Source organism: Bos indicus x Bos taurus, chromosome 11 (assembly GCF_003369695.1).
Source record: "Bos indicus x Bos taurus breed Angus x Brahman F1 hybrid chromosome 11, Bos_hybrid_MaternalHap_v2.0, whole genome shotgun sequence".
NCBI classification, from domain to species: Eukaryota; Metazoa; Chordata; class Mammalia; order Artiodactyla; family Bovidae; genus Bos; species Bos indicus x Bos taurus.
Genome location: NC_040086.1, coordinates 43,629,340 through 43,647,275, shown reverse-complemented (window position 1 = coordinate 43,647,275; position 17,936 = coordinate 43,629,340). Strand labels below are relative to the sequence as shown.

The window sequence follows — 17,936 nt, the reverse complement described above, 5'->3', positions numbered from 1 at the left end:
TTCGACCCCATGGACTGCAGCACTCCAGACTTCCCTGTCCTTCACCATCTCCTGGAGCTTGTTCAAACTCACATCTATTGAACTGGTGATGCCATCCAACCATCTTATCCTCTGTCATTCCCTTCCCCTGCCTTCAATCTTGCCCAGCATCAGGGTCTTTTCCAATGATTTGGATCTTTGCATCAGACGGCCAAAGTATTGGAGCTTCAGCTTCAACATCAGACCTTCCAATGAATACTCAGGATTGATTTCCTTTAGGACTGACTGGTTTGATCTCCGTGCAGTCCAAGGGACTCTCAAGAGTCTTCTCCAACATCACAGTTCAAAAGCAATCAATTCTTCAGTGCTCAGCCTTCTCTATAGTCCAACTCTCACATCCACACAAGACTATTGGGAAAGCCATAGCTTTGACTAGATGGACCTTTGTTGGCAATGTAATGTCTCTGCTTTTGAATATGCTGTCTAGGTTGGTCATAGCTTTTCTTCCAAAGTGCAAATGTCTTTCAATTTCATGGCTGCAGTCCCCATCTGCAGTGATTTTGGAGCCCAAGAAAATAAAGTCTATCACTGTTTCCATTGTTTCCCCATCTATTTGCCATGAAGAGATGGACTGGATGCCATGATCTTCATTTTTTGAATGTTGAGTTTTAAGCCAGATTTTTCACTCTCCTCTTTCACCTTTATCAAGAGGCTCTTTAGCTCCTCTTCGCTTTTTGCCATAAGGGTGGTATCATCTGCATATCAGAGGTTATTGATATTTCTCCTGGCAATTCTGATTCCAGCTTGTGTTTCATCCAGTGCAGCATTTTGCATGATGTGCTCTGCATATAAGTTAAATAAGGAGGGTGACAATATACAGCCTTGATGTACTCCTTTCCCAATTTAGAACCAGTCTGTTGTTCCATGTCCAGTTCTAACTGTTGCTTCTTCACTTGCATACAGATTTCTCAGGAAGCAGGTATGGTGGTCTGGTATTCCCATCTCTTGAAGAATTTTCCAGTTTGTTGTGATCCACACAGTCAAAGGCTTTAGCATAGTCAATCAAGCAGAAGAGGATGTTTTTTCTGGAACTCTCTTGCTTTTTCTGTGACCCAGTGGAAGTTTGCAATTTGATCTCTGGTTCCTCTGTCTTTTCTAAATCCAGCTTGAACATGTGGATGTTCTCAGTTCATGTACTATTGAAGACTCACTTGGAGAATATTGAGCATTACTTTGCTAGCGTGTGAGATGAGTGCAATTTGGTGGTAGTTTGAATATTCAACCTTCTTAATCATATTCTTAAGAAGGGTTTTTTTGTAATTTGTGATCCTTTAGTGGTCTTATATTTGAAACACAAGAGTCCATGTGGAATTACTGTTAGATCAATCTGTGGTACTCCTTAGAATATAGGTATCTGTTAGTTAGTGTTAGTCATTCAGTCGTGTCCGACTCTTTGGGACTCCATGGACTGTAGCCTCTGTCCATGGAATTCTCTAAGCAAGAATACTGGAGTGGGTAAGCCATTGCCTTCTGCAGGGGATCTTCCCAACCCAGGAGCTGGTATTAAAGCCATTTGAGCATGCTATGATTTGGTATGAATTTTTTTGTTTTGTGACCTATATTTGACACTGTGAGTACATTAGAATTAGAGAATTAACTACTAATGAAATAAATTCATAATATTTGGACCTGAATCAAACAATTAAAAAAATTAAACTTTTGCTAATCTCCTTATGGGCTTCACTGGTGGCTCAGTGGTACAGAATGCGCCTGCCAATACAGGAGATACAGGTTCGATCTCCAGGCAAGATCCCCTGGAGATGGAAATGGCAGTATTCTTGCCTTGCAAATCCCATGGACAGAGGATCCTGGCACATCAGGCTTAGCTGCCCTATGACATGTGTAATCTTCCCAGACCAGGAATTGAATCTGTGTCCCCTACATTGGCAAGGTGTACTCTTAACCACTGGACCACCAGGGAACTCCAAGAGATAACTATTAATAGCAACAGATAATGGTTAGCTAGGCTTTAGAAATGTATTTGTACTAAGAACCTTAAAAACATAACCTAACTTTTGTTGCAGTTAACCTTCCCTGGAAATTTATATTAAGAAATAATATTACATTATATATGGAATTTAGAAAGATGGTAACCATAACCCTGTGTATGAGACAGCAAAAGAGACACTGATGTATAGAACAGACTTATGGACTCTGTGGGAGAGGGAGAGGGTGGGAAGATTTGGGAGAATGGCATTGAAGCATGTATAATATCATGTATGAAATGAGTCGCCAGTCCAGGTTCGATGCATGATACTGGATGCTTGGGGCTGGTGCACCGGGACGATCCAGAAGGATGGTATGGGAAGGGAGGAGGGAGGAGGGTTCAGGATGGGGAACACATGTATACCTGTGGCGGGTTCATTTCGATATTTGGCAAAACTAACACAATATTGTAAAGTTTAAAAATAAAATAAAATTAAAAAAAAAGAAGAAATAATATTACAGTTTAAATGACTTATAGGAACAAAATGTTCATTATCTGTCACATTATTTATAATAGACAAATTTAGAAATCAAAACATCTAACATAGAAATGCAATATACCAACTATATGGATTAACAAAATATTACTATATGCTTATAATTTTTTACTGTAGTAAAAAGCATGTGACTTACAATCTTAACCATTTTAAAGTACATTACAGTAGTATTAACTATATGCACACTGCTGTATAACAGATCTTTAGAACTCTTTCATCCTGCAGAAGTGAAATTCTATACTCATTGATCAACAACTTTCCATTCCACTCCCCTCCACGTGGGGCAACCACCATTCTACTTCTGGTTTCTAAGAGTCTGACTACTTTGTTTGTGTGCTTAGTTGCTGAGTCCTGTCTGACTCTTTGTGAACCCACTGACTATAGCCTGCCAGGCTCCTATGTCCATGGAATTTTCTAGGCAAGAATACTGGAGTGGGTTGCCATTTCCTACTCTAGGAGATCTTATTGACCCAGGAATTGAAGTGGTGTCTCTTGCATCTCCTAAACTGGCAAGTGGATTCTTCACCACTGCAACACATCATACAGAGTTTCCCAAATGGCTCAAGTAGTAACGAATCCACCTGCCAATGGAGGAACTGCAGGAGATGTGGGTTCAGTCCTTGGGTTGAGAAGATCCCCTAGAGTGAGGTTATGTTCTGTAATTCTCTAATCATTAGTGATGTTGAACATCTCTTCATGTTCCTTCACCACTTGTATGTCTTCGAGGAAGGTTTATTCCAATCCTTTGACCATCTTTCTGTTGGGTAGTTTGTTGTTGAATTATATGAGCTACTTACATATTTTGGGTATTAACCGCTTATCATATACACAGTTTGCAAATATCTTCTCTCATTCTGTTGGCTACCTTTTCACTTTGTTTATTATTTCCTTGCTATGCAGAAACTAGTTTCATATAGTCCCAACTGTCTATTTTTGCTTTTATTGCTTGTATTTTTTCTTTCCTGGGTCCTTTGAGATTCCATATGTATTGGTGTTGGAAAAGACTCTTGAGAGTCCCTAGGACTGCAAGGAGATCCAACCAGTTAATCCTAAAGAAAATTAGTCCTGAACATTCATTGGAAGGAATGATGCTGAAGCTGAAGCTCCAATACTCTGGCCACCTCATGCAAAAAACCAACTCATAGGAAAAGACCCTGATGCTGGGAAAGACTGAAAGCAAGAGGAAAAGGGGACAACAGAGGATGAGATGGTTGGATGGCATCACAGACTTAATGGACATTAATTTGAGTAGGCTCTGGGAGTTGGTAATGGACAGGGAAGCCTGGAGTGCTGTAGACCATGGGGTCGACTGAGCAGCTGAACTGACCTGAATCTATTTTAGGATTTTTCCCCCTATTTCTGCAAAAAATGGATTGGGATTTTGATAGAGAATGCATTACATCTATAGATTGCTTTGGGTAATATGGACATTTTAACTGTATTAAATTTTCTAAACCATGATCATGGATACCTTTACATTAATTTATGTCTTCAATTTCTTTCAGCAATATTTTGTAATTTCTGGTGTATAAAACTTGCACCCCTTGACTAATTCCTAAGTTATATTCTTTTTAATGCTTTTGTAAATGTTTTCTAAATATATATTTTTGGACTTTTCATTGTTAGTGCACAGAAACAACTGATTTTCATCCTGCAATTTTGCTAGATTTATTAGCTCTAACAGGGTTTGTGTTTGTTTCTTTGTGTTAAATGCAGTCTTTAGGTTTTCCCATGTGTAAGATCATGTTATCTGTGAACAGAGATAATTTTACTTCTTGCTCTCCTATTTTGATGTCTTTTTATTTTTATTCTCACCTGAATTCTCTGGCTAGGGCTTGCAATACTTTGTTGAATACAAGAGACAAGAACAGGCATCCTTGCCTTGCTCCTGACCCTACAGGGAAAACTGTTTTCCATGACTAAATATGATATTAGCTGTCCATTACTCCTGCTGCCAAGTCGCTTCAGTCGTGTCCGACTCTCTGCGACCCCATAGACAGCAGCCCACCAGGCTCCCCCATCCCTGGGATTCTCCAGGCAAGAACACTGGAGTGGGTTGCCATTTCCTTTTCCAATGCATGAAGATGAAAAGTGAAAGTGAAGTCACTTAGTCGTGTCCGACTCTTAGTGACCCCATGGACTGCAGCCCACCAGGCTCCTCTGTCCATGGGATTTTCCAGGCAAGAGTACTGGAGTGGGGTACCATCGCATTACTCCTATATGGTCTTTATTATGTTGAAGTATTAACAATTTCTCATAAAAGCATGCTTAACATCGTCAAAGGCTTTTCTTGTAATCAGCTGAGATGATCGTGTGGTTTTCACCATTCATTCTGTTTATATAGTGTATCACACTGATTTTCTTATGAAACACCCTCATATTCCAGGAATAAATCTCACTTGGTCATGGCGTATAATCCTCTTAACTTACATTTGCAAGTATTTTATTGTGGATTTTTACATCAATATTCATCAAGATACTGGTTTACTAATTTCCTTTTCTTATACTATCTTTGGGATTTTGGGATCAGAGTAATGCTGACCTCAGAGAATGAGCTTGGGAATGTTATTTCCTCTTCAGGTTTTTGTAAGAGTTTGAGAAGGAATGGTGTTAATTCATCATTAAATGTTTGGTAGAATTAGCCAGTGAGGCCATCTCACACATATATATGTATATAACTGCTATACTGTCCCAATGAATTGATCCTTTTATATTATACAATGGCTTTTATAGTCTCGTGTAGTTTTTAAGTTAAAATTCTTTTCTCCAAGTAATGCCACTCCTGGTCTCTTTTGTTTACTGTTTGCATGGAATCTTTTTTGCAAGACTTTCACTTTCATTCCATATACACCCTTAAGCCTAAGTGAGACTCTTGCAGATGGTATACAGTTGTATCTTGCCTTTTTTTTTTTTTTTTGGCTTGGGTGGCTTGTGGGACATTAGTTTCCTGACCAAGGATTGAACATGGGCCCTAACCACTAGACTGCCCGGGAATTGCTGGATCTTGCTTTTCTTTTCAACCCATTCAGCCACTGTACATCTTTTGATTATAGAATTTAATCCATTTATATTTAAAGTAATTACTGATATGGAAGGACTTATGATTGCCATTTTAAAATTGCTTTTTGTCTTATAGTTATTTTGTCCCACTTCCTCTCTTGCTGCCTTGGGTTTTGTTATTTTATTTTTTTAGTGATGTGTTCTGGGTCATTTTCATTTTCCACTGCATATCTTCTATAGGTATTTCTTTTATGTTTACCATGGGGTTTACAAAAAATACTGCAATTCCAGTAATCTCTTTTAAACTGAAAACATCTTAACTTCAATCTCATATGAAAACTTTATTCCTTTACATCTCCCCTGCCACCTCTTGTTATTGATACCACAAATTACATTAAACATTTTTGTATGTATTAACATAATATCATAATCATTTTTGTGTTTTTACCTTTTAAATTCAATTTCTGAATTAAAAGTGATTGCCATACCACGCTCACAGTATTACAGGATTCTGCCTTTACCAGAGAACTCTGTATTTTTATATGCCTCATGCTACTGTACAGTATCCTTTCAATCAACTTGAAGGATCTCTTTCATCAATTTTTGTAAGGCAGGTCTAGTGGTGATGAACTCCCTCAGCTTTGTTTATCTGAGGTCTTTATTTCTCCTTCATGAAGGATAGTTTTGTAGATACAGTAATCTCTGTTGGCAGTTTCCTTCTTTCATACTTTGAATATATCTTCCTACTCTCTTCTGGCCTGTTAACAGAGGAGACCTTTGTTGAGAAGCCTCCTGGTAATGTTATGGGACTCCCCTGGACATGACAAGGTCCTTTTGTTTTGTCACTTAATTCTTTCTTTGTATCTAGAAAGTTTGTCTCAGTGTAAGCCTCCTTGGGTTAATCCTTGTTGGAGTCCGTTAGCTTTTGAAATTGAATCCCCATTTCCTTCTTCAGGCTGGTAAGTCTTTGGGCATTATATCTTCAGATAAGCTCTCTGTCCCATTCTGCTCCTCTTCTCCTTCTTGGATTCCCATAAAGTATATGATATTCTGCTTGATAGCATCAGGTAAATCTCTTATGCTTTTTTCACTTTTCTTCATTCTTTTTTCCTTTTTGTTACTCTAACTTGGTAATTTCAAATGACTATTCTTTGAGGTCATCACTTGTTTCTTCTGCTTGACAGAGTCTGCTTTGGATCCCCTTTAGTGAATTTTTCAGTTCAGTTATTGTATTTTCAGCTCCAGAACCTCTGGTTCTTTTACAGTTTCCATCTCTGTTGGTATTCCAACCTTGTTCATGTATCATCTCCCTGATTTCTTTAGTTGTCTGTGCTCTCTTATGGCACATTAAGCTTAAGAGGATCATTTTGAATTCTCTGTCAGGTAATTCATAGGCCTCTGTTTCTTTTGGTTCTGGAAATTAATTTTGGTCCTCTAACTGGGCCAGGTTTCCTTGCTTCTTCACATGTCTGGTTATCTTTATGTTGTACTTTGTGTATTTGAAAATGCACGTAAGGGCAGTTTCCCCCCTATTTGAAACTGTATCCCTTAAGTGCATTTCAATTAGCCTGGATAAAGATTCCCAATGGTGTTGTGTGAGGAAGACTGTCTTCTTAAACCTTTCATGGGGGATGATTCTCCTCAGGGTTTCTAGAGATTTCCTAATTACAGACATTTGTGGGTTTTTCAGGATTTTATAGTCTCTTGGTCCCCCTGGTGTTTGTAGTACTTAAAGCTTTCTGGCTCTGTAACAGGCTTCTTAGCTCATTCGTGTCCTCTGTGGTCCTCAGGCATTTAATGTATGATTGTTCTCCAACAGTGCTCTGAGACAGATAAGAGAGAGACAGAGACAAGTCCTTTCGGCAGTAGCTCTAGAATATAGAATGTATGTTCTGCTCTTTTCCTTCCAAAGGAAAAGCTAGGAGTCCGGTTTTTTTCTCTCCATTGAAAGCGGTGCTGGCTTGCTAGAATGGCTAGACGCAGTTGGAATGAAATGGCTTTTCTCACCCATTACAATGTGGCTGGGCTTTGAGCTTCCCTGGGATACTACAACTTCCTGATTTCTGGGGTACTCATAAATGTTTTTTGGATAGTATGCTGTTGTTCAGTTGATATCTCTATGGGGCAATGAGGTCTGGGGCTTCTAACTCTGCCATCTTGCTGCCATAACTTCCAGCATATTATTTTTTTAAATTAAGGGCTATTTAACAATGTAGATAAATGCAGATTAAAAATAGTAAGTTAAAAAAAGCAGGATTTTATATTATTTATTGATTTTAACTACATGATATATCTATTATAAACACTGAAAGACATATACAAAAAAGGATCAGTTATGTTAGTGTAGTAACATAGGTGATGCTAATTTTTCCTATAACTCTTTAATATTATCATTTAATAATTAATAGAATATATATTTATATTTATGGCTGTGTCAGGTCTGAGCTGTGGCTCACAGGCTCAGTAGTTGCCCTGCATGTGGGATCTTAGTTCCCTGACCAGGGACTGAACCCAAGTTCTCTATACTGCAAGGCAGATTTTAAACCACTGGATCACCAAAGGAAGTCTCAATTAAAAATATTATAGTGCTAATTTTTTCACTACTAAATGTCTATAACAAATGTAAATTTTAAAATTAATATTACTTACCTAGTATTTAGTTTCTTCTTTATAATTTCTAAACTTACTGGTGGAAATGAAATGGAAGCATCAAACTTCTTCACTGTTTGAGATTCATGGCTGTAAGAAAGATCTATGTCTTGTCCCTAAAAATAATATGAAAATTTGTGTTGTTTTCAACATTCATTAGTCCTCCAAATATTAATACCATGAAAGCAGACTGGATACACTAATGTCTCACCAGCTTAAAATGCCTCTGACATTTTTTATGGTTGTAATAAAATGTTTTTAAAATTATCACACAGTTTTAAAATTTAGAACTGTAAACTTACATGCAAGAGGCAAATTATAAAATCTCATTTTTCACAAAAGCTTGGTTTTCAGTGTTTTTAAAGCTAGTTCTATTTATGATCTAATATACTCTCAAATGGAGAAGGCAATGGCACCCCACTCCAGTACTCTTGCCTAGAAAATCCCATGGACAGAGGAGCCTAGTGGTCTGCAGTCCATGGGGTCACTAAGAGTTGGACATGACTGAGCGACTTCACTTTCACTTTTCACTTTCATGCATTGGAGGAAGAAATGGCAACCCACTCCAGTGTTCTTGCCTAGAGAATCCCAGGGATGGAGGAGCCTGGTGGCCTGCCATCTATGGGGTCACATAGAGTCGGACACGAGTGAAGTGACTTAGCAGTACCAGCAGCAGCATACTCTCAAAAAAAAAAAAAAAAAAAATACCAGAGGCTTCAATCAAGATGGTAGAATAGAAATATAAGTAAAATGAAGACACAGAAGAACCACTCTCAATTAAAAGATCAAGAGAATTGCCTTAAAAGAACAATCATTGAAACAGACCTCTTCAGTCTAATAAACACTGATTTCAAAAAGGAGATAATGAAAATACTGAAGGAGTTAAGAAAGGCTGTCAAATGAAATACAGACTACTCTAAAAAGGAACTAGAAACTAGAAAGAGGAGCTGAGAAAAATTAGAAAACTCACTTGCCAAAATGAAAGCTGAGCTAAAGGCAATATAAATAGAAAATGAATAATGCAGAACACACAAATGTTCTAGAAGATGGAATAATGGAAATCACCCAATCAGAGCAACAGATAGAAAACCAAATGAAGAAAATGAAAGCAATGTGAGAATTATGGGATAATATAAAGAATGCCAATCTATGCATAACTGGAAAAAGGAAGAAAGGGAAAAGGGGATAGAAAATGCATTTCAAGAAATTTGGATGAAAACTTCCCAAACGTAAACAAGGAAACAGATATCTAGGTATAGGAAGCACAGTAGTCACTTCAATCGTGTCTGACTCTTTGGAACACCACAAAATGTACCCTGCCAGGCTCCTCTGTCCATGGAATTCTCCAGGCAAGAACACTGGAATGGGTCACCATGTCCTCCTCCAGGGAATCTTCCTAACCCAGGGATCTGCATCTCCTGCATTGCAGACAGATTCTTTACCCACTGAGCCACCTGGGAAGCCCATAAGAAGCACATGGTCTCAGACAAGATGAACTCAAGCAGACATACAGTAAGACATATTATCATTAAAGTGGCAAAAGTTAAAGAGAGGATTCTAAAGGCTGCATGAGAAAAATGAAGAGTTAATTACAAGGGAACTCTCATAAGGCTATTAACTGATTTCCCTATAGAAAACATTGCAGGCTAGAAGGGAGTGGCAAAATATATTCAAAGTCCAGAAAGGAAAAAAATACTCAACCTAGCATACTCTACACATCAAGATTATCACTGAGAACAGGAGAAAGAGAATTTCTCAGAGAAAAAACTAAAAGAATAACAGCAATATTAATCTATCCTAGCAAAGAAGGAATAATCTATAGAAAAGAGAAAAAAGAGAAAATCCAAAATAGAAAGGAAATCACTTAAATGAGCCAGTATACATATTAAATTAAATTTCACAAAAACATTTTTTATGAAAGCAATGATAAACAAAATGAACAGCAAAAGCATAAACATGAAGATGTAGAAGAGGACATCAAAATCATAAAATGCTGAGTTGGAATGTAAAAATATGTAGATTTTTAAATTTTAGAATGTGTTTGAGGACATATGACTATCAGCCTAAAGGAAGTAGATATAGTAATGGGTTAACATACTTGAAAACAGTGTGGGTAACCACAAGTTGGGCTTCCCTTGTGGCTCAGCTGGTAAAGAATCCGCCTGCAATGCGGGAAACCTTGGTTCGATCGCTGAGTTGGGAAGATCCCCTGGAAAAGGGAAAGGCTACCCACTCCAGTATTCTGGCCTGGAGAATTCCATGGACTGTACAGTCCATGGAGTTGCAAAGAGTCGGACATGACTGAGTGTAAAACCACAAATTTGAAACATACAACAGAGTCACAAAAATCAGTAAGAACAGAACACAAGCATAACACAAAAGAAATCATCAAGCCACAAAAGGAAAAAAAATAAAGAACAAATACAAAATCAACTGGAAAATAAGGATAAAGTGGTAATAAATATGTATCTATTAATAATTACCTTCACTGCCAATGGAGTAAATGCTGCAATCAAAAGACATTGAGTGGCAGATAAGATTAAAAAACAAGAGCCCACAATATGCTACCTACAAGAGGCCCACTTTAGGGTGAACAACACACAGACTGAAAGTGAGCGGATGGAAAAAGATATCTCATGCAAACAGAAATAATAATAAGAAAACATGGGTAGCAGTAATGGACTTTAAAACAAAGGTCATAAAGAAAGATAAAGAAGGACACTATATAATGATGAAAAAATCAACATAAGAAGAGTGTATTACATTCAACATATATGCACCCAATATAAGAGTACCTGATTACACAGAACAAATACAGACATAAAGGGAGAAATGGACAGGAATACAATAGTAAGAGACTTTAATACCCTACTCATATCAATGGATAGGTCTTTTAGACAGAAAATCAATAAGGCAACTGAAATCCTAAATGATACACTAGAACATTTAGACTTAATTGATATTTTCAGGACATTATATATATATATATATAAAAGCAATATACATTCAAGTGCACATGTAACATTCTCTGTGGTTGACCACATATTGGGGCACAAAAGAAGGCTCAACAAATTTAAGAGTACAGAAATTTTTGAAGCAGCTTTTCTGACCACAACAGCATGAAACTGAAATTAACCACAGAAATAGAAATGACAAAACAAACAAAAAACTCAATTACCTGGAGCCTAAAGAACTTGCCTCAAAAACAAAAACAAACAAAAAAAAAACCCAATGGGTCAATTATGAAAGCAAAGAAGAAATTAAAAGATACCTTAAGAAAAATGACAATGAAAAGATAACCATATAAAAATCTATAGGATGTAGTAAAAGTAGTTCACTTAGAGGGCAGTTCATAGTGATACAGGCCTTCCTCAAGAAACAAGAAAAATCTCAAATAAAAAATCTAACACCTAAAAGAATTAGAAAAAGGAGAAAAAAATAAAACTCAAAGTCAGAAGAAGGAAGAAAATAATAACGATCAGAGAGGAAATAAAGTAGGGATTAAAAATAATAGAAATCGATAAAAACAAGGGCTGTTTCTTTGAAAGAATAAATAAGACTGACAAACCTCTAGCCAGTCTCACCAAGAAGAAAAGAGAGAGGAATCACATAAACAAAGTGAGATATGAAAGTGGAGAAATCACAGCTGATATTGCAGAAATACAAAAAAACTACAAGAAAACACTATGAACAATTATATACTGACAAATAACAACCTGGAAGAAATGGACAAATTTCTACAAACATAACAGCTCACCAGAATTGAATCAAGAAGAAACAACATACTTTGAAAAGACCAATCACTTGAAGTGAAATAGAATGTGCAATTAAAAAAAAACATAAAACCTCCCTACAAACAAGAGCCCAGGACCTAATAGCTCCCAGGCAAATTCTATCAAACATACAAAAAAGAACTCATACTGATCCCTCTCAAAATCTTCCAAAAGACTGTAAAGGAGGGAGCACTCCCAAGGACATTCTATGAAGCCACTATTACCCTGATACCAAAACCACATAAAGATACTATAAAAAAAGAAAATTACAGGCCAGTATCTTTGATGAATGTAGATGCAAAAGTCCTAATAAAATACTAGCAGCATGAATCTAACAACACATAAAAAAGATCATATACCATGACCAAGTTGGATTCATCCCAGGATCACAGGGATGGCTCAACATGCACAAATCAATCAATGAATGTGCGAGTTGGTGATGGACAGGGAGGCCTGGCGTGCTGCAATTCATGGGGTCGCAAAGAGTCGGACACGGCTGAGTGACTGAACTGAACTGAACCACATTTGACACAGAAAAGACAAAACTACATGATCTTCTCAGATGTAGGAAAAGCATTTAACAAAATTCAACATTCATGATACAAACTCTTAAGAAACTGGGTACGGAGGGAACATACTACAGTGTAATAAAAGCTACAAACCTACAGCCAACATAATACTCAGCAGTGAAAAATGGAAAGACTTCCTAGTAAAATCTAAATCAAGACAAGGATGCCTACTCTCACCTCTTCTATTCAACACAGTACTGGAAGTACTAGCCACAGCAATCAGACAAGAAAAACAAATAGAGGGCATCCAGATTAGAAGCGAAGAGGAAAAGCTGTCATTTGAAAATGTAACATGATACATAGAAAACCGTTACAACCCACACAAAAACTATTATAACTGTTAAACAAATTCACGAACTAGCCAGGATACAAGATTAACACACAGAAATTTGTTGCATTTTTTTTTTACACTAACAAGGAACTATCAGAAAGAGAAAGAATAAAAATAATCCCTTTTAAAATCACATAATACTTAGAAATAAACCTCACCAAGGAGGTAAAAGACTTACATGCTGAGAACTATAAAACATTAATAAAGGAAACTGAAGATGATTTTAAGAAATGGAAGACATCCCACACTCTTGAGTTGGAAGAATTAACATTGCTAAAATGTCCATACTACTCAAAGCAATCTATAGATTTAATGTGATCCCTATCAAATTACCTATAACATTTTTCACAAAACTAGAACAAATAATCCATATGAAACCACAGAATTGCCAAAGCAATTCTGAGGAAAACAAGCAAAGCTATAGGCATGACACTCCCAAACTTCAGACAATCCTATAAAACTATAGCAATTAAAACAGTGTGATACTGGCACAAAAAGAGACATGTGGATCAATGTAAAATAACTAAGAAATCCACACAACTATGGCCAACTGGTCTTCGACAAAGGAGGCAAGAATGCAACAATGGAGAAAAGAATTTCTTCAGCAAGTGGTGTTGGAAAAGTTGGACAGCCACATGTAATTTAACAAAGTAAGAACATACCCTTACTCCATACACAAAAAATAAATTCAAAATGCTTTAGAGACTTAAATGTAAGACATGATATCAGAAAACTCTTAGAAGAGAACATAGGCAAAACATTCTCTGACATAAATTGTACAGATATTTTCTTACGTCAAAGCAAATTAGAAATAGAAGCAAAAATAAATAAGTAGCACCCAATCAAGCTTATAAGCTTTTGTACAACAAAGGAAACCATAAACAAAATGAAGACAGCCTATGGTGTGGAAGAAAATATTGGGTTCGCCAAACATGAAAAAACCAGAACAAAGTTTTTGAACAACCCAATATTTGCCAATGATCCAACTGACAGGGAGATTCCAAAATCTACAAACAGCTCATACAACTCAGTAACAATAACAACAAAAACAACCCAATCAAAAGATGGGTAGAAGATCTACATAGACATTTTTCTAAAAGACACACAGCCAAGAGGCACATGAAAAAATGCTCAACACTGCTAACCATTGTAAGAATACAAATCAAAACTACAATGAGGTACTGCCTCACACCAGTCAGCATGTTGTTCTTCAGTCACTAGCAGACTCTTTGTAACCCCATGGACTGCAGCATGCCAGCCTCCTCTGCCAGAGCTTGCTCAAATTCATGTCCATCGAGTCAGTGATAGTATCTAACCATCTTACCCTCTGCCGCCCCCTTCTCCTTTTGCCTTCAATCTTTTCCAACATCATGGTCCTTTCCAATGAGTCAGCTCTTCACATCAGGGAGCCCAAGAAATGGAGCTTGAGATTCAGCATCAGTCCTTCTATTGAATATTCAGGATTGATGTCCTTTAGGATTGACTGGTTTGAGCTCTTTGTAGTCCAAGGGACACTCACGAGTCTTCTCCAGCACCACAATTCGAAAACATCAATTCTTTGGTGCTCAGCCTTCTTTATGGTCCAACTCTCAAATCTGTACATGACTACATGTACATGACCACCAGTCAGAACAGCCATCATTAAAAAGTATACACATAACAAATGCAGGAGAGGGTGTAGAGAATGTACACTGTTCTTGGGAATGTAAATTAGTACAGCTACTATGGTCAGTAGTATATGGAGGTTCCTCAAAAAACAAAAACTAAAGCTGCTATATGATCTTGCAATCCTACTCCTGGGCATATATCCAAAGATAAATATAATTCAAAAAGATACACGCACCCCAACATTGACCACAACACTATTTACAATAGCCAAGACATGGAAACAACCTTAATGTCCACTGACAGATAAGTGGATAAAGATGAAATGGTACATATATATTAATACAACAGACTACTACTCAGCCATAAAAAAGAACGAAATAATGTCATTTGCAGCAACATGAATGGACCTAGAGATTATCATACAAAGTGAAGGAAGTCAGAAAGAGAAAGACAAATACCATATGATATCACTTAAATGCTGGGTCTAAAATTTGACACAAATGAAGTTTTACCTATGAAACAGAAACAGACTCACAGATATAAAGAACATACTTGTGCTTGCCAAGGCAGGGGAGGTGGGGAAGGGACGGATTGGGACTTTTGAAATATCAGATTCAGATGAAACTTATGTATAGAATAGATAATCAAGAAGGTCCTAATCTATAGCCCAGGGAACTATATTCAATATCCTGTGATAAATCATAATGGAAAATAATATGAAAAAAGAATGTATATATGTATATACATATATACTGAGTCACTTTGCTATACAGTAGAAATTACAATATTATAAATAAGATATACTTCAATAAAGTAAATTAAGAACAGCAACAAACCAAATATTTGTTTTTTCATGATAGAAGTTGCCATCTAACTCCAGGTGAGTGAAAGGATAGCAAATAGAAGTCTGCTGGTGGGTTTGTAGGTAAAGCTTTTCATTTTAAGCCACCATTATTTGGGTTTTCTGTTACTTGCAAAAGAATGCATTCCTAGGTAATACATGTTGTAACACAGTATATTTCACATTACAAAGAAAGAAAAACAACCAAAAACATCTCTGATCAAAAGAAAGGGAAAAAAAAGGAAGAAAAAACCAAGCAAATATTTCTGTTCTTATTAGTAGTAGTGAAAAAAATAATTCAGACTGCAAATAACTGGAAAACAGAATGGCTCAGAGACTTCTAAATTACAACTGAAAGCTTACTTTTACTTAGCTTTTTAGTGTTAATAACATGAAGATTGTAAAATATTTTCTTGCTTAAAAGAGCAAACCAAATTTCAAAGCACTCCTACTCAAAAGATTAAAAATAAAGTTTTTAATAATTAAAAAATTTTTTTAATTAAAATAATTATAATTTTGAGCCTTATAGCCACCTGCTCAGATAGGTAACACTATCATTCCCACTTTATCATTCCCATTTTGTTGTTGAGAAAACAGATTTAGAAAAATGAAATAATTTTCTCAGAGTATACAAATATTTATTGAGCTCTCACCATATTAGGCACTATGGGATATAATACTGAAAAAAATAGTTAATAATTCTTGACTTCATGGAGAGTGTATTTTAGTGGTAAAGTCAGAACCCAAATCCAGGACATTTGACCCCAAGTGTAATGCTTTCTGTTGTTAGTTTTGTTTTAACCCTATTTATGTGTCTGAATGTCACATTTAGGCATCTAACATACTTATAACTGTAAAATTAAAAGTAAAAAAGATATAGTTGCCTCAAGGGGCTTATAATATATGGAAAGCATTTATAATCTAGTGGGAAAAGAACATGATGTACATGGTATAGTGGGCTGAATGATGGCCTCCCAAAGTTAGGTCTATGTCCTAACCCCTGGAACCTCTGAATATAACTGTGTTTGGAAATGAGAGTCTCTGGGGTTGTAATTAAGTGAAGAATATCAAGATGAGATCACCTTGGATTATCCAAGCAGGCCCTAAATCTGATGACACATATCCTTATAAGAGACACATTAAGCAGAGGCACAGAGAAAGCCATGTAAAGGAGGTGGAGACAGAAATTATGTGGTCACAAAGCAAGGAATACCTGGAGCTAATAGAATTTAGACAAAGCAAGAACGAATTCTCCACTGAGAGATTCGAGGCAATCCCTAACAAAATGCCAGACTTTCCAGTGGGTAAAGAATCTACTTTTAATGCAGGAGACATAGGACATGGGTTCGATCCCTGGAGCAGGGCATGGCAACCCACTCTGGTATTCTTGCCTGGAGACTCCCATGGACAGAGGAGCCTGGTGGGCTACAGTCCATAGGGTTGCAAAGATTCAGACATGACTAAAGCGACTGATCACGCACACCAAAATACCAATGAAATTTTTCATGGAATAAGAACAAATAATCCTAACATTTATATGAAACCACAGAAGACCTTGAAATAGCCAAAGAAATCTTGAGGAAGAACAAAGCTAGAGATATCAAGCTCCCAGATTTCAAACTACAGTAATCAAAACAACATATTACTGGAACAAAAAGAGACACATAAATCAATGGAACAGAACAGATAGCACAGGAGTAAACACATGCTCATATGGTCAGTTAATCTATAACAAAGAAGGCAAGAACATACAGTGAGGAAAAGACAGTGGTGGTGGTTTAGTCGCTAAGTTGTTCCCAGCTCTTGTGACTCCATGAAGTGTAGCCCACCAGGCTCATCTCTCCATGGGATTTCCCAGGCAAGAATACTGGAGTGGGTATCCATTTCCTTCTCCAGGAAAAAAGACAGCCTCTTCAATAAAATGGTGCTAGGAAAACTGGACAGCTACATTTTTGCAAAAGAATGAAATTGGACCACCTTCTTACACTACTTACAAAAATCATTTCTGAAACCATAAAACTCCTAGAAGAAAACATAAATGATATGCTCTTTGACATCAATCTCGGCAATATTTTTTTGGCTATGTCTTCTCGGGCAAGGGCAATAAAAGCAAAGATAAACAAATGGAACTACAAACTAAAAACATTTTGGGTAGTAAAGGAAATCATCAACAAAAAGGCACCCTATTGAATGCGAGGAGATATCTGCATATGATATATTTAAAAAATAGTTAATATCCAAATTATATTAAGAACTCATACACCTCAATAAAAAAAAAAAACCTGATCAAAAAATCCACAGAGGATTGGAAAAGATATTTCTTCAATGAAGAGTTAAAATGGCCAAGAGACACATGAAAAGATACTGAACATCACTTCTCATCAAGGAAATGCAAATCGATACCACAATAAGACACTTCACACCTATTAAAACAGTTATTATCAAAAAGACAACAAATGGGACTTCCCTGGTGGTCCAATGATTAAGAGGCTGCCTTCCAATACAAGGGAAGTGGGTATGATCCCTGGTTGGGGAACTAAGATCCCACACACTGCAGGGAAACTAAGCCTGTGTGCCACAACTAATGAGCCTGCGTGCTCTGGAGCCTGCACACCATGACTAGAGAAAAGTCCGGGCATGCCA

General features: G+C 36.8%; 1 protein-coding gene across 9 annotated transcripts in view; it reads right to left on the bottom strand.

Moving 5' to 3' along the window:
* GCFC2 (GC-rich sequence DNA-binding factor 2) overlaps positions 1–17,936 on the bottom strand; it is an 81,220-nt gene that overhangs the window by 37,413 nt on the left and 25,871 nt on the right. For 7 of the 9 annotated variants that reach the window (XR_003513366.1, XR_003513367.1, XR_003513365.1 and 4 more), the window contains exon 5: positions 8,172–8,287. The exons of 1 other annotated variant lie outside the window; for it this stretch is intronic. Coding sequence is in view for 5 of the 8 variants with exons in the window: in XM_027555393.1 (XP_027411194.1) it covers positions 8,172–8,287 (116 nt within the window). In the remaining 3 variants the exon portion in view is untranslated. Of the gene's footprint in view, positions 1–8,171; positions 8,288–14,410; positions 14,450–17,936 lie in introns of those variants that run through there. One more of the 9 variants, XM_027555395.1, reaches the window with a different exon arrangement.